This window comes from Typha angustifolia, chromosome 15, assembly GCF_048772165.1.
Source record: "Typha angustifolia cultivar Huaian chromosome 15, ASM4877216v1, whole genome shotgun sequence".
NCBI lineage: Eukaryota > Viridiplantae > Streptophyta > Magnoliopsida > Poales > Typhaceae > Typha > Typha angustifolia.
Window position 1 is genome coordinate 22,779,577 of NC_133253.1, and position 22,544 is coordinate 22,802,120.

The 22,544-nt window shown below is 38.2% G+C and overlaps 4 protein-coding genes across 16 annotated transcripts; 3 read left to right on the forward strand and 1 right to left on the reverse strand.

Moving 5' to 3' along the window:
* Positions 1-337: 337 nt before the first annotated feature.
* LOC140778237 (uncharacterized) lies at positions 338-1,731 on the reverse strand. Of its 2 annotated transcripts, none has more exons than XM_073122857.1 (2): positions 1,583-1,716; positions 338-1,511 (listed from the first exon to the last, which is right to left on the reverse strand). In XM_073122857.1, exon 2 carries the CDS (start codon positions 1,481-1,483, stop codon positions 527-529), a length of 957 nt encoding a protein of 318 aa, XP_072978958.1. In that variant the 5' UTR covers positions 1,484-1,511; positions 1,583-1,716; the 3' UTR covers positions 338-526. The 2 variants fall into 2 exon arrangements, with proteins under 2 accessions (XP_072978958.1, XP_072978957.1); XM_073122856.1 differs by having other exon boundaries at positions 339-1,498; positions 1,583-1,731.
* Positions 1,732-3,147: 1,416 nt separating this feature from the next.
* Positions 3,148-9,632, forward strand: LOC140779869 (uncharacterized CRM domain-containing protein At3g25440, chloroplastic). 8 transcript variants are annotated; one of them, XM_073125182.1, is made up of 7 exons: positions 3,148-3,363; positions 4,799-5,249; positions 5,483-5,884; positions 6,318-6,729; positions 6,876-6,917; positions 7,016-7,529; positions 7,711-8,017. In XM_073125182.1, exons 1-4 carry the CDS (start codon positions 3,293-3,295, stop codon positions 6,492-6,494), a joined length of 1,101 nt encoding a protein of 366 aa, XP_072981283.1. In that variant the 5' UTR covers positions 3,148-3,292; the 3' UTR covers positions 6,495-6,729; positions 6,876-6,917; positions 7,016-7,529; positions 7,711-8,017. The 8 variants fall into 8 exon arrangements, with proteins under 8 accessions (XP_072981283.1, XP_072981280.1, XP_072981281.1 ...); XM_073125179.1 differs by adding an exon at positions 8,394-9,632 and having other exon boundaries at positions 6,318-7,529; positions 7,711-7,867; XM_073125180.1 differs by having other exon boundaries at positions 6,318-6,917.
* Positions 9,633-10,718: 1,086 nt separating this feature from the next.
* LOC140779887 (uncharacterized) lies at positions 10,719-15,454 on the forward strand. Its single transcript, XM_073125207.1, has one exon. The coding sequence runs from the start codon at positions 12,177-12,179 to the stop codon at positions 15,129-15,131; it is 2,955 nt and encodes a 984-aa protein (XP_072981308.1). The 5' UTR covers positions 10,719-12,176; the 3' UTR covers positions 15,132-15,454.
* A 382-nt stretch (positions 15,455-15,836) lies between these two features.
* Positions 15,837-20,635, forward strand: LOC140778937 (uncharacterized). 5 transcript variants are annotated; one of them, XM_073123844.1, is made up of 8 exons: positions 15,837-16,409; positions 17,105-17,203; positions 17,298-17,396; positions 17,690-17,809; positions 18,511-18,651; positions 18,729-19,082; positions 19,433-19,726; positions 20,485-20,635. In XM_073123844.1, exons 1-7 carry the CDS (start codon positions 15,948-15,950, stop codon positions 19,724-19,726), a joined length of 1,569 nt encoding a protein of 522 aa, XP_072979945.1. In that variant the 5' UTR covers positions 15,837-15,947; the 3' UTR covers positions 20,485-20,635. The 5 variants fall into 5 exon arrangements, with proteins under 5 accessions (XP_072979945.1, XP_072979941.1, XP_072979940.1 ...); XM_073123840.1 differs by having other exon boundaries at positions 19,433-19,691; positions 20,242-20,635; XM_073123839.1 differs by having other exon boundaries at positions 19,433-19,691; positions 20,246-20,635.
* The last annotated feature ends 1,909 nt before the right edge of the window (positions 20,636-22,544 follow it).

The window sequence follows — 22,544 nt, forward strand, 5'->3', positions numbered from 1 at the left end:
CAAGAGTTGTAGATTCTAGTGTTCATGAAAGATAAATAACCTGTAGCACTGCATCTTTAGAATCCTTTACTTTCTTTTTCAATCTGCATGTTCATGAAAAATCTCTCTATGTAACAACATGGTATTGACCATTTCATTGTAGTAGATCTTATTTTGAGGGGCTTTGATTGTGTTTCTCTTATTGCAATTGGGAAATTGGAGTTGAATTTTATTTTACATGAAGATGTCTTCTGTGGTAAAGGCAGCTTTAGCATCTGAATGAGTTGGGCTTCTCTTTCCTCCTCATTTGTTTTCTGCTCTAAAGATGGCAAATTCTGAGCACTTAGTTTTAGCTCAATGGTTTTTGGCATTTCATATTTTCAGCATCCGACATCTTGTAAGTAGAAAAAGGGAAGTACTGGAAACCAAAGATTTGTTGAAATCTGATGAACTATTTGCAAAATAAATTTTAGAAAGAACCATCATGGATAAAACTACTAATTACATTGTTATTACAAAGGTATTGTACCAGCATCCAGGCCAGAGCTTAATTCTGTACTGTTGTGATATCTTCTGATAGTTCCACTCTGGCAGTGTCTTCTTCATCGCCTTCCTCTAAAGTCTCTACAATTTCCTTAAGGATGTCCTCCTCCTCCAAAGTAAGTTGCTTCATTGCTTGTTCAAACTGAGCTACCATCTCTGGATCAAAGACAGCATGGTCATTGCTCTGATCTCGATTTCTATGCTCTGATATTAGATTGCCAAACTTAGGTGTGACATAAGAACCTGGAGAGAAAACTTGGCCTCCATGCACAAGCCACTCTCTAAGGCTACCGCTTTTTGAGAAATCGAAGCTAGGTACTTTTAGATCAGCAAGCTCTTTTGCCATGGCTCTTCTCCTCGAAATCTTGCTACTTGGATTCTTACTTTCTTTCTCAGTACTTTGCTCAGGTTTAGTTGCAACGATTGCGCCTTCATGCTTCAAACTTGCATCCTTCCTATCCTCCTTGGATTCTAAATTAACTGCAGCCACCAATGCATCATAGTCCTCAACAGTGCGAAAACTTCGAACTCTCCCAACACCACTTTCAGACTCATCTTTGATCAAACTAGACACTGAACCATTTGGCTCTTGATGTTGCTGTAGCTGTTTCTCTTTGTGTTGGTGTTCTTCAATGTGATGTTCTTCTTCTAAACCAGCCAGCAATTCCCATGTATTGATGGTTTCAATCTTTGCAGCCTCGACTACCGATGGACTTGTAGTGATTGTTGAGCTTGGGTTGGTATCAGAGTTCGTCTCAGGCTTCTCTGAGAAAGATGCTGCTCTGATCCTTTTAGACACTGTGCTTGTTGTGCAGAGAAGAGCAAGGAATTGGTCTCCACTGCTCTTAGAGTTTGAGATGATCACGTCATCTGACACATTTGTTATCTTCTGAAAGCTATGATTCCAATTCTCCTGGAAGCTCCCAGATTTTGTCAAGATTTTGGAAGAGAAGCAACCCATTTCTCACAAACTAACCTGAATCATTAGACTAAAAAAAAATCTTTAAAAAGGATGAGAATAAATCCATCAGACCATCTAGCTTCAAAGATTCATACTCACCTAACGAATAGATTTCATCAAAGTTTCATTATCTTCTCTTGATACCTTCAGCTTTGGCTCCCTTCATCCTCTGAAGACCAACACCTCTGTTCATGTGTAGAAATAGAAGCACAACAACTATTAGATTATCTCTATATATTTCCAAGACGAATATAAAAAGTTAAGCAACTCCAATTACAAGAGGTCCATAGATCGAGTCAAACAAAACATGTAAAAAATTCAACCTATGCCTTTCGGGTTAGGTCACTCACCTGCCAAGTTTGAAGTTTGAACTCCATTCATACTCATACGCACAGAACTCACCTCGGCTTATGGACATATTGCAAAGATGCCCTTCTAGATTCTGACCAAACTATCACGGACTGTTTTCCATCTTGCATCATAGTGGCATTTCTGAAATTAATTGATAAACGAGGGCCAGAAAGTAAGCGTGCAATTAATTAGGAAGCATCGGCGGAAAAGGTAACGCTGTCGTGTGAAGCTCCTGAAAGTTCGTTGCCGTGGCGAGAGGCGCACTTTATTGTTCCATAGATCCAATCCTGACCGTAGAAATAGATCTGGACGGCTCTCCTTAATAGTCTTGAGGTAACAAATGGGCCCCACTTGACATTGACTATGGACTTGGAAACCTCTTCTGACTTCGATTTCTATAATACGTATTAAAAGTTAATAGAGAGCTTTGCACTAAAAGATGGAACGGTGGTTGTCCCAAAGTGGGCCGCCTTTTCATAAAAAGGCCACTTTGTCGGATGCGTACAAAGCCCTTGGTATATGATCCCCGAACCGCAACCCGATCTTATCCAATCCAGTTTCAAATAAATACTTCCTTCAAGAAATAAAGCAGTAAAAATAAAAACTATTTTGCAAGTACCAATAAGTTGTCATACAAAATGTGCATCCTTTCCCCCACAAGACCTTGCCTCCTTCCCGAAGGACCTCTTCACATAATTATATGATAAAATCTAATAACTATGAGATATTGTCCTTGTTGCACATTCGTAAAATGCGGAAGGACTAAAAGGATAAAAAGCTTCCCTTCTAGTTCTCATAATCCTATTTGAAAAATAGAGAAATTTATAAATTACACCTTAAGTTTTACATATTTTCTGATTGACACCTCATTTGACGATTTTATAATTTAATCTATTATTTTAATTATCTTGTGTTGAATAAATTACTAAGATACTATCACCATCTCTCCCCTCCCCCTCCTCTCTACTCATCCTCTGAAAAAGACAGAGTTAGTCTATATATTTATAAATAATTTTATACATTATAATATAATATAATTTTATTGGTACCGTCCAAATTAAGAGTATTAAATGAGAGCAAAAAAGATGTTGGATTATAAAATTCTCATATTTATAAGGTGCGAATTATAAAAATAGGTATATATAGGATTAGATTTGTAAAATTTCTTAAAAGAAATATTCCCACCAAATCAATGGAGTAGTGTAAAAACTCAATGAAGTAAAGCCCATGGGCTATTATATAAAGAGAAGCCCATATCAAAGAAATAGAATTATTATAAACTATTAGGAATTAGAATCCGTCGGAATTCCGAAACCCTACCAAAATCTCACCTTTGTCACCTCCGACGTCACCGGAGGCGCGGCCGCGCCTCCTCCTGCCGTCTTTATCATTGCGTCCTCAAATTCCGCAGACGCAATGCGGAATATGACATAAAAATAGCTGAATCTTTGTCTCCCGATGGCTCTCTCTTCTCGGTTTCTTGGCCGCAGGACGATTCGGTCGATCTTTGGAGCGTTTCATCCTCAGGGGTGGGTTCTTTTCTTCTTTCTAAACATATTGTTGATCTTTTCTGTTTCTTATTCTGTTTTGCGGATTGCTATAATTTGCGGTTTGCTATAATTAGCCTATGCCATTTCTGATTTGATCTTGATTATCTTATCTTGGTTTTTATCTGCTTTTTGGTCTAACCCATCGTTTATTTTTCTTTGTTGTATTGGTTTCTTGGTTAAAATTGAATCTTGTTGGTTCTAATGTCTTCCCATGTTCGTGCATTAATGTTGATGATACTTATTTCTCCGATCAAAGATGACGTATGAGTTAATATTATCGTTACGGTGCAACCAGATTCTTTGAGCTTAAATTTTGTTCTATTGGTTTCTGTACTCGTATGAGTTTGTATATTCTGATATCTAGCGTGCAACCTCTATCATGTACTGCCAATGTTCTGATTCTTTGAATGCATATTCTCTTTCCGTGATCTGCTGTAGCTTTGGATTTAATAAGGTATTTGCCTAGATCCCAATTTCTTCTTTGGGCTCATAGACATGGTGGTCAAAATAACATTATGTTCTGCAGAAAAATAGCTAGCTTTCATCTGTTATATACAAAGAATTATGGGTTGGTAGATGGGCGTCAACAGAACTACAGCAAGTTGGTTGTTGGTATTTTCTGTAGAGCTTTATTCATTGCCATATGCATATGGGGATCTCGTTTCTTTTTCTTTTTCTTTTTCTTTATTCATAATTAATAGGCTAATTGCCGAAGATATGGTCTCAGTTGCAGAGGAAGGTTCCAGTCTGTTCTAGACTTGTAGTGGAATGGGACTATATATGTGAATATGTGACTGAAACTTTACATATCTCAAAAAATTGATTTGTTATTGCACCATTTATAACTACATTTACATTACAGGGGAATCCAACTATATCAAATAGTATGTTCTATCAATTTATAAGTTTTTGGCATTCTGGTTGCATAAAGGTATTGTATATATCATATATCAACTCCATACTTATCCTGATGATATAATGTATACGCCTTTTTCCTACTGCCTCTTAAACCTTCAAGTCTTCTCTACTATGCCTTAAACTTCCATTTAAACTATTAGATATGGTAAATTACTACACTTTACCATGAACAGGCATTACCTATGGCATTGAAGCTTTTGTAACTTTAGGAAGCATCATTCATGCAAATAAGTTTCGCCGATGAAATATTGGTTCTTTTATTTGCTAACGACCTATAAGCTTATCTTCATCTTCAGATGAACCAGAACCTGACTTGGATACTTTGCTGATTTTTTAGCTGCTTTATGTTATCCATCACCCATTGATGTCTCTGGAAATCCTCAATGCTTAAGAATACGTACTGTGTGGGCTTTTTCATCTTTTTTTCTTCAATAATCTGTCTTGCTGATTCTTCTTGTGGAAACTTTATGAGGTACTGTTTTTTTTTTTTTCACAGGAATTCTTGGATTGATATTTGTAATGGATATTGCTTGAAGCAGAGTGCATTTTTAATGCCAACGCTAACAGGCATTTCACATTTTTCCATATGTCCATATTCTGATTGGAGAAGCTTTCGTTTCATGTTTCTTTCATCCCCCATTGCGAGATCTTCTTTGGAACTTCAGAATTCTATTGTAGATGTATTACATGGCATACACAGTTCACAACCCCTTAGATACAGAAGTAATGCACTTGTCACAGTGAATATAGATGATGATGTTGCAAGATTTTCCCTTTATGAACCGACTGCCAAACCAGGAGCTCGGACCAAAGAAATTAAAAGGCCAAAGAAGCAGAAGATGTCGAGAAAAGCAAAACTGAATGAGCTCAAGTGGTACCGGTTGAAGGCAAAAAAGAAAATGAAATCTCCAAACCCTGAAGTTAGGATAAGATACAAGCTTGAAAAGGTCAGAATGAACCTACCTATTACTTTAGTCTTCTTACAAATGCTTTTTAGAATTAGTGGAATTATGAGCTGTCGTTTTGCTGGAGGTCCCTTTATTACTTGCGGTCTTTTTACAAATGCTTCTGTATTGGTCCATTTTGTCTAGACCACATTTCTAGTTACTCTTTTCATGTGAAAACTTTGTTAGACACTCAACTATTATTTCCTAACATAAGCTTCATTACCCTAATCCAGGCTAAAAGAAAAGAAGAATGGCTGATTGAGAAGCTCAGGAAGTATGAGATTCCAAGGACAATGGAACCAGTACATGATCCTGAAATTCTTACTGAAGAAGAGCGGTTTTACCTCAAAAGGACTGGTGAAAAGAAAAAGAACTATGTTCCTGTTGGGAGGAGAGGAGTATTTGGTGGTGTAGTTCTTAATATGCATCTCCATTGGAAGAAACATGAGACTGTGAAAGTAGTTTGCAAGCCTTGTCGACCTGGTCAGGTGCATGATTATGCTGAGGAGTTAACACGCCTTAGCAAAGGCACTGTTATTGATATAAAGGATACCAACACCATAATATTCTATCGTGGCAAGAATTATGTGCAGCCAGAGGTCATGTCACCTCCCGATACTCTTTCTAAGCAGAAGGTAATGACCTTTGTCATGCCTCTTTAGTGATGTGTCCAGTGGAATACAGCTTCCTAAAGTCTATAATACTACAACATTGACAGCTTAGTTGTTCGATTACCTAATTTGTGTGTGCAACTATAAACTATCAGATTGTTTCCCTGCATATAGTTGTCTGTAAAGACTACCAACTAGCTGGTTACTATATTAGGAAGAGAAAAGTAGAAATGAATTGCCAATCAGCTTTAAGAAAGTAATTCCAACAACTACAGTAATGTTACTTCTTATTCCCAGATATTCCCAACAGTTATATTGTTTATATATTTGTAAAACTTCTAGCACCTGAATACTGTGAATACCAAGATATCTGTTATTCAGTTAGTTATAAATGTTGATTTGTTAAATTGGCATACCGTTGCTTTTGATCCATTATCACTTGTCTCAATGATGGCAGGCTTTGGAGAAATATAGGTTTGAACAATCTCTTGAACACACCAGCCAATTTATTGAGAAGCTGGAGAAGGAATTAGAAGATTACCATAATCATCTCGCATTGTATAGAAAGCATGAAGTTATTGCTACTAAGATAGCAACTGACCAAGAGATTATTACTGATGACTCTACAAATTAATAGTTGTTGTGCTTCTGTCTACTACTCTCAGTTAAAGATAATGCCTTCTTCATTTATCTAGACAAGATCAGGATGTGAAAATTTTCAACAATAGTTGGATGGTTCTCTCAACCACCATGATAGAAGAGGAAATGAAAAAATAGTTCAGTTTCAACTTTCAACATTAAAGCAAAACTTCTGCAGCAGCAGAAAGAACTGACTTAAGATTTTGGCACGGCTCCTTATTACATCAAAGGTACTTCCTCCATTATTTGCAAGATTATTGTTTAAAAAAATTGTAGTTTTTTTTTGTAATATTATTTATGTAATGTTTTTGTAATTTACGTCTTTGTACTTCTTCTGACTTCTTTAGTACTTTCTTTTGCAAAAATGGTCTCCAAGAAATATAGGAAGCAGAAGAAAAAATATGAAGCTATCAGAATGGTGAAAACTAGCAAACCATGAGTGTTCATTGTATACTTCTTGATTTCTTTTTTTTATTAGCCTTTATGTGTAAGCTAGTATTCTACTTCATTTTGCAGACCAGAGTATCTATATGGTTGAACTTGCATGATAGTCTGATCTAAGTTTCACTGGATAGAAAGGTGTTCTTTATCATATTACCTATATTTCCTTTGGATTATTTGATAATCTTGTTCTGTAAAAATGTTCATCTTACTATGAAGATCCTCATGCTTGAATGTCACTAAGACCTCTACATTTGAATGGAATTCCAGAGACGATAAATATGGTATATGAGTTTAATTTTTCAATTATACACAGCATTGGGAACTTGTAAACAAATTGGAATTTTGTATCATGACAGCTACTTGTATGACAAAATGATAGGGATGATTGGAGGAGAACTAAATTGTACTTTGCAGGCATTTACTAGTCAGTAGTCACCTTTGGAAGAGAGAAACTAAGAGGAAAGTATTAAGAAAAGTTGGTGGAGAATAATGCTGATTACTTTCTTACTATGAGAGCAGTTATGAAACACAAGTTACATTAAGTAAAAGGATGTGCTACAGCAACTAGTTGTTGGTAACCTTTGAGGTAATGGCCCATCTTAGCTTCCTTGCTCTTGTTTCTATTTCCCTTGGTCTATTATGCAAAAGAATGGAGAGTACATAAGTTGAATCTTAAATGATTTGCACATTTGTCATTGTAATGCATTGCCTTGTACATTCTTCCCTTGCTGTTCACTGGACCACTCTCACTATCTTCACTTTTATAGTGTATGCTGTCATTGGTGTTCTACCAGTCATGTCGTGTGATATATACCTCCCACCAACACAATACATCAAGATAACAAGAACAGCTGTCTCAAGCATGAGGTAAAAATCTTGCAGACTGCAAAGCAATCTTAGCCCTTACTCAGATGTTGCTTCAAGGTGAGCTAGTAGAAGTAATTTTCTATGATTCAGTGAGCCTTAGAACCTTCTGATTGTTTCTTGAAGAGGATCTTGTCTTTCCTTCTTTAGCTACTTATGGAAGCACCAATAACTGTTGTACTATTTTCTCTCTTCAAATTATTTTCTTCTCTTTGGGCTATGATATTTTGGTGTTTGTTCCATCGGAGTAATCTTTTCCTGCTCAGTTCATTACTTTGTCGTGATCTTGATCATATACCATAATGGAAAATAGCAGGCTGTCAAAAAAATATGAATTTCTTTCCCGTTTTCATTGATATCTCTTCAAAAAGCTGAATAAGATATCCATGTCTATTCCCAATCAACAATATAACATCAAGAATGGCCAAAGGTGCTCACTTGGAGTATACACAATTTTGTAGAGCTAGTATTGAGAAATTATTGTTCCTCGCTACTTATAAGCTGCCGGTTGATATTATTTGTGCATCTCAAAGTCCGTACATCTTTTAAAAAAGAAATGCTATAAATCCATTGCCCTTTTTTTCAGGATAAGCCAAGACGATCCCAATTTGGGTGTTTGCTAAAAGGCATTGTAGGTGTTTATGGGTTGTGAACTCCTTTGGTGATCAATTGCCGTGTATGTTTAATTTATCCAGCGGAGAACTATTTTAGAAGGGAGATATCCAGACTTTGTGGTGCACATCCCATCATCCGTAAGTATGCATAGTGACAATGGCAGTAATGCTAGTGGATTGCATGTTCCTCTGAATACCTATTTGTCAGAGAGGAGGAGAAACTTCCAAATGTTCATTATGATAGGTGGCATCACGTCTGACTTTCTCTCTCATGTTCTTCCACTTGTCGTGTTGTTATTGGTCTGATGGTAGGGTTCGCTTCATGGACACCTGTCAGTGGCCAAACTCTCCTCCATAGGGAAAAGTACAATTTTGCCGTCCCCGGTATTTAAGTTCACAGGCTTAGTTTAAGATGTGACCTGACTGCCAAATTACAATTCTGAGCACTCCTAATCTTATATTAGTGCTTCTCCATAAAAGATTCTGCCATTGGCTACATAAATAATGACAGGGATAATTGGAGTCATCCATTAAATGTCGGCACGATATCTGGTCCCCTACCTTTCATTTCTTTCATGTTTGTTTCCCCCTTTTTTTTTCTTTTTCTTTTTGTCCTTTCAAGTATATGAACTCTGGGGGAAAAAAAAAACTTTGATGCAGAACTAGCTTTCAATGTCCTTATCCACCATTTTCATCTAAACATGACTCTTCTTGTGGTGAAAGAAGGGCAAATGATTGGCTTACTTTAGGCTCTACCAATAAGTACTGGAAGATAATCTGAGTGGCTTATAGATTTAAACCTCTTCTTCTTAGGGTCAGATATGAACTCTTGCCTTTATTTTGTACTCATTACATAGGCTTTCTTTCTCCTTTGCAATAGTTTCGGTCAGCTTGTTTCTTTATTAGAGTAAAAGATGTATGTAGCTGCCCTATATTAAAGGCTGTCACATGTGAAAGATTGATTGAACCTTTCATGGCCTGGAAAGGGCTTGTTTGTTATACCAGGAAAAGAGAGTAGGTGCGTGACCCACACTACTCGTTGGTTAGCTGGGTAACGGTTCTTTTATTCATTAAATCACTGTCATTGATGTAGTGATTTTTAGGGGCATTAGATAGGTGGATAACAATGGGCTAAAGTTCGTTTCTGTGTATTAGTGAATCCTAATGAGTTTCTTGCAGTATAGTTTGGTAAGAATGTGGCATTTTTTTTCTTTCTCTGGCTTTGAATCCTGTCCTCTTTTTTTCTTGGATAAGAACAGATAACATGCATTTTTGAGGGGAAAGCTACCTAATTTTCATCTTCTTCTACTGCCCTGGCCTGCAAGAATTCCCTGCAATATTTGGGGTACTTGGGATCCTGTAAGAGGCTGTCAAACTAGTTAAATATAGGGTAAGTTTTAAGTTACTCTTATTGGGAATGCCTAATATCGAACTTTAAATTGTATCATTTTTGTTCCCAGACTATTTAATTTTTTCATCTAAATTTAATAGAGAAAATATAAATTATCATAATATTTTTGATGTTATTAATAATTTTATTGTTTGAGTAAAAATGATTTTTCTACTTCTTATTATGCGATTATATATTTAAAGGGAGTTATATTGTAATACTTTGACAATAACTAAGATTTGATACTCGTAATCTTAGATAAAAGATTTAATACTTTTTTTATAATTTAAAAATAAGAACCAATCGAGTAATTTAATGGAAGGAGAAGGATTATTTTGACATTTTAATATTATTATGGTGGGAAAATTTCCTCCAATAATTTTTTTTATACTCTATTAAATTTGGATGAAAAGTTAATAGTCTCACTAAATCTAAATCTTAAGAGGGTGTAGATGAAATCTCGTGGGCAATTTGAAATTTACTCCTAAAAATTATTGTAACTTTTACTACTTTTACAGTCAGATGATTTGGCAAACAATCAAATTACATCAGAAAATTTGTCCAGCATGGACTGCAATATTTTGTGGTAGAAAGTTACTCCATTAAGAGAGTAGTAAACATTTCACTTTTTCCAGATACCCACCAACTCCCGTGGGTACTCGCTCACTTATGACCTAAGAGATTACAAGATTAAGTTTCAAACAATTTGTTGTTGGTTAGTTTGACGGCTCAGCTCAGCTTAGCGATGTATAAGCTTCGATGCGGCAGTTATTATTCTAGGCAGCACAACAATTTAAGGTTTAAATTAAACGACTATGTGTAATAGTTACTAATTTGATGAGACCTAAGGCAAAGTTGGCCTAGCCCTGAGGCTTTGAATAATAAATAAGTATATGAATAAAACTCACTTCCCAAGCTTAACTTCGACCCCACATATGGTAGTGGATGGCCATTTGGGCGAAATGGCCTCCTCAGTAGTCGGTCAACATTTGAGTCAGCTGCCACCCAAGAAGAAAGAATCCACACAGCTGTCATCAGCTCTCTAAGACTGCCAAGTCTGCAATCTTACCAGATGAGTGGGTGGGAGAGAGAGAGTGAGAGAGAGAGAGAGGGGGGGAAATGAGAGAGTGTTTGTGAGTTTGAATGCTGGGCCCCGTACCTTCTTTGGTGTTGCAGTTGGACTGGTCTTAGCTCCAAATTCCAGTGCAAAGCCTACTACTGCTCAGATGAATACAATGTCTGAGGCTCCCCCCCAAGCAATATTATTGCTTGTCTTCTTATGGTCCTTTGAATCCCCCTAACCAACAAGATCTAAACTATGGTTCCCCTCCCAATGCTCTTCCCTTTATTTCTTGTGAGGACCCAGCTTTGAAGTGAGTAAATTAAAGCAACCCAACACATAAAACAAAGCCAGAGACAGTGAGATATCATTATTCATTGCCCCCTTTCCCCCCCCCTCCTCCTCCCCCTTCTCACTATACTCTGCAGCCTCCTTCAAAACCACTGTTTCATATATGCATTATAATATACCACAGCATTTACAGATCAAACCCATGCATTAGATTCCCTCCCTTGAGATTAACAACTATTTTTGGGCTTTGGTGGAGGCAGTCTCTTACTCCCGGCTTCCCATGGCAAAGTAATAAACCTCCATCCCCCCCACCTCTCTTCTCCTTTTGTTTTTACCCTGCTGAAGAGTAACTTGATTTTGGGAAAAGTTTTGCTCCTTGGTGCTGCTGCTTTTGAACTCCCTTGTAAAGGGTGGTTCATTATCTGGTTTACCATTGGAAAATGTGTGGTCTTTGAGTCTTGGTGCTGGGCCTTTTCATGTCATTCTTTTATGTCCAAATAGCCTCCTGATGTTTACCTTTCCTTTTTGTTGAACTGCTATCATTTCTTCTCATAGACTTCAAACTGGAGTTGTACTTCCCAGTTTGAGGCTTTGATTTGTATATGGCCCTCCACCTTTGTCATCCATTTTTGTAAAGACAAAGCTCAGATCTTTGCATGTGTTGTAAACAGAGAAGGTATGGCCACAGTAGATACAATCTCTGTTCAATGTCACATCTGTGGATAATATTTTGATTTATCCTCTCTCTCCCTCTCCCTCTCTCTCTCTCTGTCTGTGTAAGCTCTTCCTTTCCACCCTGTTTGATTTGGATAGTTATCAAATCCTTGAACTCAAAAGAATCCATTGAAAGGGATATATGTATTTGAAACTTTCTTCAATCTGAGATTCTGTGAACATATCTTTTTTGTCGTTGTTGCAAGGATTAGTGATACATCATGATCTCTTTTGAATCATGTTCTCTATGTTTGGAAATTTGATATCGTGAGTAATTTCTACCAAGATCCAGTGTTATCTATGGATGAATTATATCCTGCTGAAGCTCCTCATGATGTTCCTATAGACATAGAGCTCTCTATTCCCTCTGAGCCATGTACAAGGGCATTGACCATTAAGATAGCAGGATCATCGATCGAAAATAGTGACAAATCTAACCCATTCTCTCCTTCCATTTCCATTTCTCCAAACTTGAATTCTCCGTCTCCGCCATCGTCGGCATTTGTTTCGGCGTTGCAGTCACCGTATATCTCCCCAAGGGCCTTAGAACCACCAGTAGCAGAAAACCATACAACCCAACCAGCGACAATCCCTTCGCCAACCTCATACTCTGGTTCCCACTCTGATGACATTCCGAGTTCTTCCTACACTCCCCCATCTGAGAGATACGATTTCTGCATTGACCCAAGTGATCAAAAGCCCAAATTTTCTGATGCGACTCAGCCGCGGATCTCATTCTCCTTCCCCATGCCTCGTATCTCTTTCACTAGGGGTGCAGTCTCCCCTTCTTCCAATGCAAAGCTACGCAGTTGCGATGTCTATATCGGATTCCATGGTCAGAACCTTAATCTAAGTCGCTTCTGTAAATGGCTCAAGTCTGAGCTGGAGCTCCAGGGGATAGCTTCATTTGTCGCTGATCGAGCAAAGTATTCGGACACCCAAAGCCATGAGATTGCTGATCGAATCATTTGCTCAGCAACGTTCGGCGTTGTTGTCGTAACTCCGTCGAGCTTTCTCAATCCTTTCAGTTTAGAAGAAATCAGATTCTTTGCTCAGAAGAAGAATTTGATTCCTCTTTTGTTTGATACTGAACTCTCGGAGATCACTGGACTTTTTGATGGCAAGTTGGAGGATAAAGACTGCAGCGAAGCCTTTGAAGGGTTAATCAGATGCAATGAGTTCAAGCTTGAAACAAATGATAGCAACTGGAGGAGTTGTGTGTCGAAGGCTGTTGGAATCTTAAAATCAAAGCTTGGAAGGAAGAGCATTGCCAAGAAGGAGAATGAAGGCTTTGAGGAGTTGCCATTTTCTCGAAACAGGCACTTTGTTGGCAGGGAGAAGGAGCTGACCGAGATTGAGGCCACCTTCTTTGGATGCAGTGATGTCCACGAAATGGAGTGTCCAAAGCCTGCGGTGCTTAATGGTGGATCAAGTGGGTTATCCGATGGATTTGCTGATGAAGAAAGTGATGTAGTTAGAAGCAATGGTAGATTCATTAGCTTGGAAATGAGAAAATGCAAGGAGCCTACCTTGGAAGCCTGGATTGAGCCGGTGATTGAACTAACGAGCAAAGGAAGAAGCCTCCAGAAGCAAAGGTCAAAGCATAAGAAACCAAGGGGTGGAGGCAACAAAGGCTATGGCAATGTCAGTGTGGTGTGTATAAATGGGAGTTCAGGTATTGGAAAGACAGAACTAGCATTAGAATTTTCTTATAGATACTCACAGAGGTACAAGATGGTGTTGTGGGTGGGTGGAGAAGCAAGGTACTTTCGGCAGAACATCTTGAATTTGTCTATGAATTTGGGGTTGGATGTTAGTGCTGAAGCAGAAAAAGAGAGAGGGAGGATAAGGAGCTTCGAGGAGCAAGAGTTTGACGCATTCCAGAGAGTGAAGAGGGAGCTATTCCGAGACGTGCCTTACTTGCTGGTGATCGACAATCTTGAGACCGAAAAAGAATGGTGGGAAGGGAAGGACCTGCATGATTTGATTCCGAGGAACACTGGGGCAACCCATGTGATCATAACAACTCGCCTACCAAAAGTGATGAACTTCGACCCAATGCAACTTCCTTTGTTGTCCCTCCCTGATGCATTGCTTCTGATGAGAGGGAGAAAAAAGAAGGATTACCCAGCTGAGGAATTGGAAGTTCTTAGAAAATTTGACGAGAGATTGGGCAGATTGAGCTATGGCTTGTGGGTTATCGGATCACTTCTATCAGAGCTACTGATAGCTCCTTCAGTGCTCTTTGAGGCCATTGAAAGAATCTCTTTAAATGACAATTCCTTCTCTTTGGGTGCCAGTGACGATGGATTCTGCAGGAACAATTCTTTCCTAATGAAGGTCTTGGCATTCTGCTTTTATATGATGGATCGTTCTCAAGGAAAGAGCCTTGCATCAAGAATGATTCTCGCTGGTGCTTGGTTTGCTCCTGCTCCTATTTCATCAACTCTATTAACTGCTGCAGCTGATAAACTGCCTACAAAAGGAAATGGCTTTCAGCAATGGGGAAAAAGTCTGAGCATGGCACTTTGTTGTGGCTCCAACTGCTATTTAGCCTCACAATCTAGAAGAAATGAAGTGGAGTCTGCCCTCTTGCTAGTAAAGCTAGGATTGGCGAAAAGAACCATGCGACAACCAGGTTGCTGGATCCAGTTTCACCCAATTACGCAAATGTTCGGGAAGAGGAGAGGCGGGCTGCCACCAGCAATCGCGACTGTCAATGGAGTGAGGAAGATGGGGAATGCTGCATTGAATTCAGACCATCTATGGGCTTCTGCATTCCTTGTCTTTGGTTTCAAATCTGAGCCTCCTCTTGTTCAGTTGAAGGCAGTGGACATGGTCCTCTTCATCAAAAAGACTGCGGTTCCCCTAGCGATTCGATCATTCATGACATTCTCGAGATGCAATTCAGCTCTGGAGCTCTTAAAAGTATGCACAAATATTCTCGAGGAGGTTGAGAAGTCATTCATGTCGCAAATACAGGATTGGCACCATGGATCTCTATGCTGGAAGAAGAAGCTGCAGTCCAACCAAAGGGTGGATGAGTATGTCTGGCAGGATGTAACACTCCTCAAGGCGACTTTGCTTGAGACGAGAGCAAAGTTGCTGCTCAGAGGAGGCCTCTTTGATAGTGGAGAGGAGCTCTGCAGAACTTGCATTAGCATCAGGACTGTAATGCTTGGTCATAACCATGCACAGACTTTGGCTGCTCAAGAGACATTGGCAAAGTTGGTCAGGTACAGGAGTAAGATATGAAGCTCCTTCTGATCTTTAGGGCTCAATCATGCTGATTGACATGTCCCTAGCTCTTTTCTTGCACTTGTTTCTGTTGTACTGATCATCAATACTTGATATTCATGTTAATGATCAGAAAGAGCAGCTTAGATGGTTCAATCTTCTCCTGCTTATATCTGTTTGCTGGTTATGTACCTCTAACTGAATTTTGTTTGTTATCAGAGAGGGAAGTAAAACCAATTCATTTGTGGATTGGATAATGAACACCTAGGTGTGGCACAAATTCTGGCACTTAATAAAAGATAAATAGAGGTGAAAAGATCCATACAGCAACTTTGAGTAGTTGTGACTAAAACATAGTCATTTGTATAGAATCCCATAAAAATTACTTATTTGCACTGATTTGCAAATCAATTTTCCACTTTGTAATCACATTACTACATTATCATGCTGTTTGCAAACAAAGTCTACTCTTTATATGTATGCACTGACATTGCTTACAAAATCTAATGTATTATATATAAAATGAATGGGTTTCGATCCATATTTGCTAAAATGGTGATAAAGTGGAATTGTCTTGCAAATCGATCGTTCCCTTCGTCCTACTACTACTATATGGGCCACAATAACGGGCCCAAATCCTTCCAGATACTGCCGACCCGAGTCATATTTTTAAACGTTTGAATGCATTCCATCTTTCCGCCCTTTCTCTTTCTCGACGCAAAGCTTCTCCTTTTCTGTATCTCCCTCCTCTTCCACTTCCGTTTCTTCTCTTCATACATCAAATTCGATTTCCGACCTTCGAAACCCTAACTTAATCGCATCATCTGGCCATAAATGGCGACTGCGGCCTTCAAATCGAGTACCAAGAGGTCATCCGTCGGGGGCCGCGCCACAGATGACGCTGTTTCCTCCAACCGCGCGGGAGGCAACCGCCGATCGAGAAGCCTAAGCCGCTACTCCGGCCGGTTGCCTCCGCCGGAGTCAGACGAGCTCCCGGGTCGGAGGGCGAGGTTCGCGAAGAAAGGGAGCGGTGCGGCGTTTCCTGAGATCAGCCTCGACGATCTCGCCGACGAATTCTTCCGATCGATGGAGGAGGCAACTGATGTCAGCTCTACGGTTGAGGTGGGATCGATTCGGAGGAGGGGGAGATCGGTATCGAGGCACCACCTCCGGGTGGTGGGGGAAGGACAGGATGCTTCAGAGAGTAATGGTGGGAGAAAGGGGGTTCTTGATGGGAGATGTAGGTCCCAGCGCTCTGTTTCGGTTGCTCGGCGACAGGTTATCAGCGACTCAGAGGTAAATTTGTGATTTTGTATACTCTTGAATTCTTAAGATTATCAACTTAAGTGAACTGTGGTTTCTCATTTACTTCTCATGTCCCTGTGTATTGTTGGCTATAGTTGGATACTTGGATATGCATTCTTTTCTTGGCTGCTCTTTTATGGAATGAGGAAATATGTATTGAATTATAAAGATGTATAATGATAGCTCTGTAGATTTTCATAATAGATGCAAGTTCACTGCTGCAGTTTCCAGAAACATTCTTTGAACCGAATTTGAACCATTAGCATCTGAAGTTAGCCTTTCCACATGAGTACCAACCCATTAACAAGCTAAATGGGATGTTTTGGGGAGGGAAATTTCTTTATTGCAAAAGTAATAGACAGGGACTGTAAGGAGATTTATTTGTAAGTTAATTTTTTATTTTCTTTTCCATGTGGACTTTTGCCATACTGACATTTGATCACGTCAATAGGATAATGTTTTATCATTTACAATTGAAACTGGCTTTTGCTGAATGTAGTCTTAACCTGATCATTTCTGAATTGCTCACATGATATTATGCCAGCAAAACATGTACTGAGTAAACAGTGAAGAGAACAAACAACTTAAGAAAATGATTACATCGAAGCTAAATATTGCTGTGATCGTGATTGGTTCTATAGATACCTGAACAAAGTTGACAAATCAATGTTGACATTTTAATTCAGAGTCATTCTTCTGCACTGACTGATGATGATGATCGGGATTCCCATTCTAGTAGGCATCGGCCAGAACAGACAATACAAGCAGTTTATACCCAGAAAAAGGTAAGGCCATGTTGGAGAAGCTATTTTGATGTTTTTATTTGATATATTAGTATCAACAAATATGAGTTCATTCATTTCCTCTTTTGCTTCTTAGACTGGACGTATTCCTGGAAATGAAGGGACTGCATTGTATGAAGCAATGCGGAAAGAAGTAAAAAATGTTGTTGAGGAAATCAGGACAGAGCTTGAAAAGGTGTGTACAGTGTACCTGTTTCAGTATTATTTGTCAATTACTCAATTCGCATTTAGATATGCCAAATTCTCAATGGGCATTTAGCAGATAGTATTCGTGTACGGCTGTGAGAGTTTCCACAGCAATTGCAGTACCCAATGTAAAAAATTTATGTGGTATTGCGAAGCTGTTTTCTGCTGGTGCTGCAGTTATGCTGCCACACTGATATCAAATTGTTATTTATTACCTTAGGAGTGTTCTAGATGGGCCAGATAATTTCATATCTCTGATACTGCAATTATTTCCTAATGCAGGTTGTGGTGATGACTGACCCAACAGCCACTGTAGCTGCTAATGGTAGCCTTTCGCATGGCTCAAATGCTATCCAGGCTATTTCACAGATCAGAAAGAATTATACAACCAAGTTGGAGCAGGTTCCATTAACTTTTTTTTATTATGATTTTCTATTTTACATGGCTGATCTAATTCTATGCACTATCTGGCTGATTATGATGATTCACATTTTAACAAGTCATTCAAACTTCAAAGTAGTTATTACACATAGGAAGATAATAAGGTATGAGTTAAGTCGAACTGATGATCTATACTTGCCCTAATACTTAAATTGTTAGTGTTTCTTTCATAGATTTCCCCTTTTTCGAAATGTCTTTCTCACTTCTCCAATTCTCATCAGTTGTAACTTGTAAACCATGTCGCGATAAAATTGTAGTTAGTCCTTAGGATCCTAATCTTGGCCCAAGCCGCTTCTCTTTTGTGTTCTCTAAAGTTCAAACATTTGTTTGTCTTCTCATCTGGGACCCTCGACGTCACGCTTGAACAAGTAAAATTGTTTTATTCATATTCAATAAAATTGCATGCACTCTGCACAAGCTTGTAAATGTTTTCTGTTTGGCCTCACGTTCGCAAGTTTATGATCAGCTTCATGCATCAAGAAGTAGACATTATTTGTGTTCTATGTGCACAGTTTCTTTGTATAACTTTGTAGCATTCTGTAGAAGTGGAAGCACTTCTTAGTGTGTATGACTGTTACCATGTACCTGTCATTATTTCTTATATCAGGTTATTAGATATAATTTCGAGTAAGTTTGGATTCATGATACTTCTTATGTTTCAGTCAGAGAAGCGTCGGCAGGATTTGTTGGCAGAGTTAGCAGCTGAAGAACATCGTGGTCAAGAGCTCACGATGATTGTTAAAGAGTTGCTTCCTGCACCAAAGCAAACTGCTCAGGATAGACCAACGCGCTCTAGATCACTTGTATGCCACAGTCCATTATATTGTACACTCTAAATTTTTGTTTCTTGAAATGTAAACTATGATGATACACTCTCCAGAGGAGCAGCGATAATGTTAGGATTTCCAAGAATTTGACTGACGAGGCAGTCAAATATTTTGAAGATTTTCTTTCAAATGCTGAAGATACAGATATATCATCCTATGATGGAGAAAGAAGTGAAACAAGTTCGATGGTAGGACAGTCAAAATTCAGAAATCCTGCAATGCATGCTAGCCTAACAGAAGAAACACATGAAGACCTGCTAAAAGCTGCTTATTTGCCTGTTGAGGCAGATGGAATTGTACTTCCTTGGTTGCAATGGGAGACAAGCAATGACTTTTCACCACCATCTCACCAATGCAAGACTGCTGTACTGCTGGTTTCAAAAGATGCTTTGTTACCTATTGCAAAGGTAATCATCATACTTCATGCTCTAAATATGGCTAGGCCTGTGAACACTCTGGCCAATGTACATGCTCTAAATATTGCATATTTAAAATCAAATGCTTTTCTTCTGGGTTTGTAAGTATTGGACATTTGTGGTTTTGTACCTTCCATATAAGTATTAGTTCATCAGAATATTAGCATTTCCACTCCAAGAAGGCAATTAAATATTTGACCTGACATGTGGTAACAGACGGCCTTCATTAGTTGGTTAGTCTCTCACGCGTCAGTTCTTGTTCTATAGTTCACATTATCTGAGCCTGTTCGGCTTCTTGAGCATTTCATATTTGTCAACCTTTCTATTTGTTTATGTTCCAGGAAGCAAATTCTCCCGCCTACAATGACACCTATTCAAGAAGCAGCTTTGGGAGTTGGAGCCCCGAAATCAATAGCAGCTCTTCAGCTACTCCTGTAGATCTGGCAGACAGCAGATTTAGAGAAGTACAAAATCTTCTCAGTAGCTGTTCTATCACCAGACCGCGAGGATCTTCTTTTGACAAGGATGAGTATGTGGATCTTCAACTCTGCGAGGATCTGCTCTTTCAGAGTTATTGCTACAGACAACGAATAGACTCAGGTTCTTTACTTCTATGTGGAAGAACTTTCATTTAGGTATTATGCTGCTTTTCTTGAGTTTTGATAATATCAAACAATGCATATAGATATATCTCTTCCTCTTGTATTTTCAGTCACAGTGTTATAATTTTTTTTTATTTTTTGCTGTCCAAATGATTTCAATTCCAATTTCTGTCATTTGCCTAGGCTTCCATATAGCTTGCTTTAGATGGTAAGATCATTATAAACTATATTAAGAGCAATGATAAGCTGCCTCAGAATATAAACCAAAATGCTAGCTATTGATGACTGGATTTCCTACACATCATAAGACTACATTCATGGGAATATATGGTTGGTATTAGATGTATCCTGCTAGAGAAATTGTTACCTTAGTTTAAATCTGCAGCACATGGTGCATAGTTTCTTAGCCCTACCATCAATAAAAGTAGAAGATTAAGTAAAAAAACTTGCAAATACTGATTGAAATTTTACACCTAAAGAATGAAGCATTAAATGGGTCCAATGGTTGGTCCACTTTGTGATTACTTGTTTCACCCACTTGTATCTAGTAAGGTTGGACTACCCACTTGCTGCTTTCATATATACATCAAGATAAGGGAGCAGAAAGTGACAGAAGGCAAGGTGGTGGTGGACCTCTTGTGAGAGCAAAAGTTGGCTCATCTTCCTCCTCACACCAACTAGTGCTCACATAGGATGATTCTTCTCCATTTACTTTCCATTGTATTGAGCTTTTTAGTGCTTGCTTCTTGAGATGTCAATAAAAGGCTGATGGAGTGATGGATGAACCACAGATCTGGAAGGGCCCAAGGATCTCTTTCCTTTTTCCTTTTTTTCTTTTTCTTTTTTGCACACTGAAAAATGTTGTAATTATCATCGAATAATGATGTTTCACCAGATCTTGCACAAATGAACTATTACATGGTGATCTTATGCATCTTGTGTTCCTGCAATTTGTTACATTATACTCTTCGGCAGCACAATGCATCAAGGAGATTTGAAAGCAAAGACTTCAAAACTCTCATCCTTTGCCTATTCAGATATAGAATAATCATCTCAATACAGAAGCAAAACAGTATATAAATAATCTTCGGATTGTGCTACTCATGTTCTCCTCCATCTTAAATGGTACTTCAATATTAGATTTATATTTACATGGCGAACATAGTGTAACACCCAAGCACTCATTCATTACACTTTTTCTCTAACACTAACTACTTTCTAGTATTCTATATTATTTCACACCTTATAGAAAATTCTACACATCAACATTAGTTTTCAAACTTATTCCCAGATTATTGTCACTATTCAATCATTATGTCACATTTATCACAGGCAGGATTATATCTTTCACCTTCTATTTAAATAGGAGCCTTTGTACTTAAAAAAAAAAAAACTCTTCTAAGTTTTTATAATAATAAGATTAGATTTTTGTGTGCATCATTTATATAAGTTATACTTCATTTAGTGTAAAAAATTAAGGGATCATTCATTTTTTACTCATTAAACTATCACTTATTTTTTTTATAACGACTTTTTAAATATTTTTTTGATACATAATCCATTGAAACTTATTTGGGTACATAATTATCCTCTAATTTTGTAGAGTTTAATTTTACTATTATAAAAACTTTGACAAGTTCTGATTACAAATTGTCCGTTTATATACCTTATAACATAACCAAAATAAGACAGCAGGAGGAGAGATATTTTATGATGCGGTTTAGGAGAGAGAGAGAGAGACGATTGGCTGTTGAAACCGACGTAACTATTTGCAGTTCTATCTTGTACGTGATCTTCATGGTCCGCACGTGGCAAGAGTCTAGTGGAACACGTACAGGAAAGAAAAAAAATTACCCCCCAGTCACGACGCCGTTTAATGGACCTTGCCTCACTTTCTCCATGCAGTGCACGTTACCCTAGGCCCGCCCATCTAGCCACGTACATATATAAACCCATCTTTAAATATTAAAGTCTATCTATCACCTACTAAAAAAAACACCCAACATCACACTCACCCACTGCCGTAACGATTAAATTCTTCGTGGGCCCCCAGTGGTCTCGTGTGGGTCTGGAACTTAGGTCCCTTTGGTACGAATACGATGCACCTAACCTACGGCTAATTTTATTGCTTACCTTGTCTTCTATCTCTTTCTCTCTCTTCCCTTCCAGACTATTCGTGTACTCTATATATATATGTTTCACTGTTCATGCAAAAGGTCTTGTCTCCCTTCATGTACCTTTCTTTCTTTCTTTCTCTATATATGTATATGAGTTGATGGAAAAGAGAGCACGAGGAGTACGGTCGTAACGGCTATATTTCATGTGACACATCTTTGGGGAGTCAATGGGAGCCTAAATTTCATGGCCCTTCGTCTTTGGAATCCTTATTTGTGTAGATATTGTACTTTTAAATTAATCAACCAAGAGAATTATATTGATACATAAAAAGGATCCACAGTAAAGATAAGTATATATATAGTCATGAGAATGACTTGAATTAAGTGCTAGGAAAGAGACGGCAACAAGAAGAATTTCGTGTGATATGTTGTTGGAATTTTAGAAGTTTGACCGTATCCCTCCACATTCTAATATGGCAATTAATGGAACTTGCTATGTAAATAAGAGGTAGTTGGCTATCCGTATTCCCACAACCATTCATCCAAGTCAAAAGGCAAATAACAGCACTTCACACTAAAAGTTTGAATTTGACATATATCAGCTTATCAGTGATATCATAATACATACTTTATATCAACTTCAAACATAAAATAATGCCTTTGAGTGGGAAAATAAGTAAAATCATCCAAAATATTAGTTCATCTCCTATTGTATTTTAGACTAATTGGACATT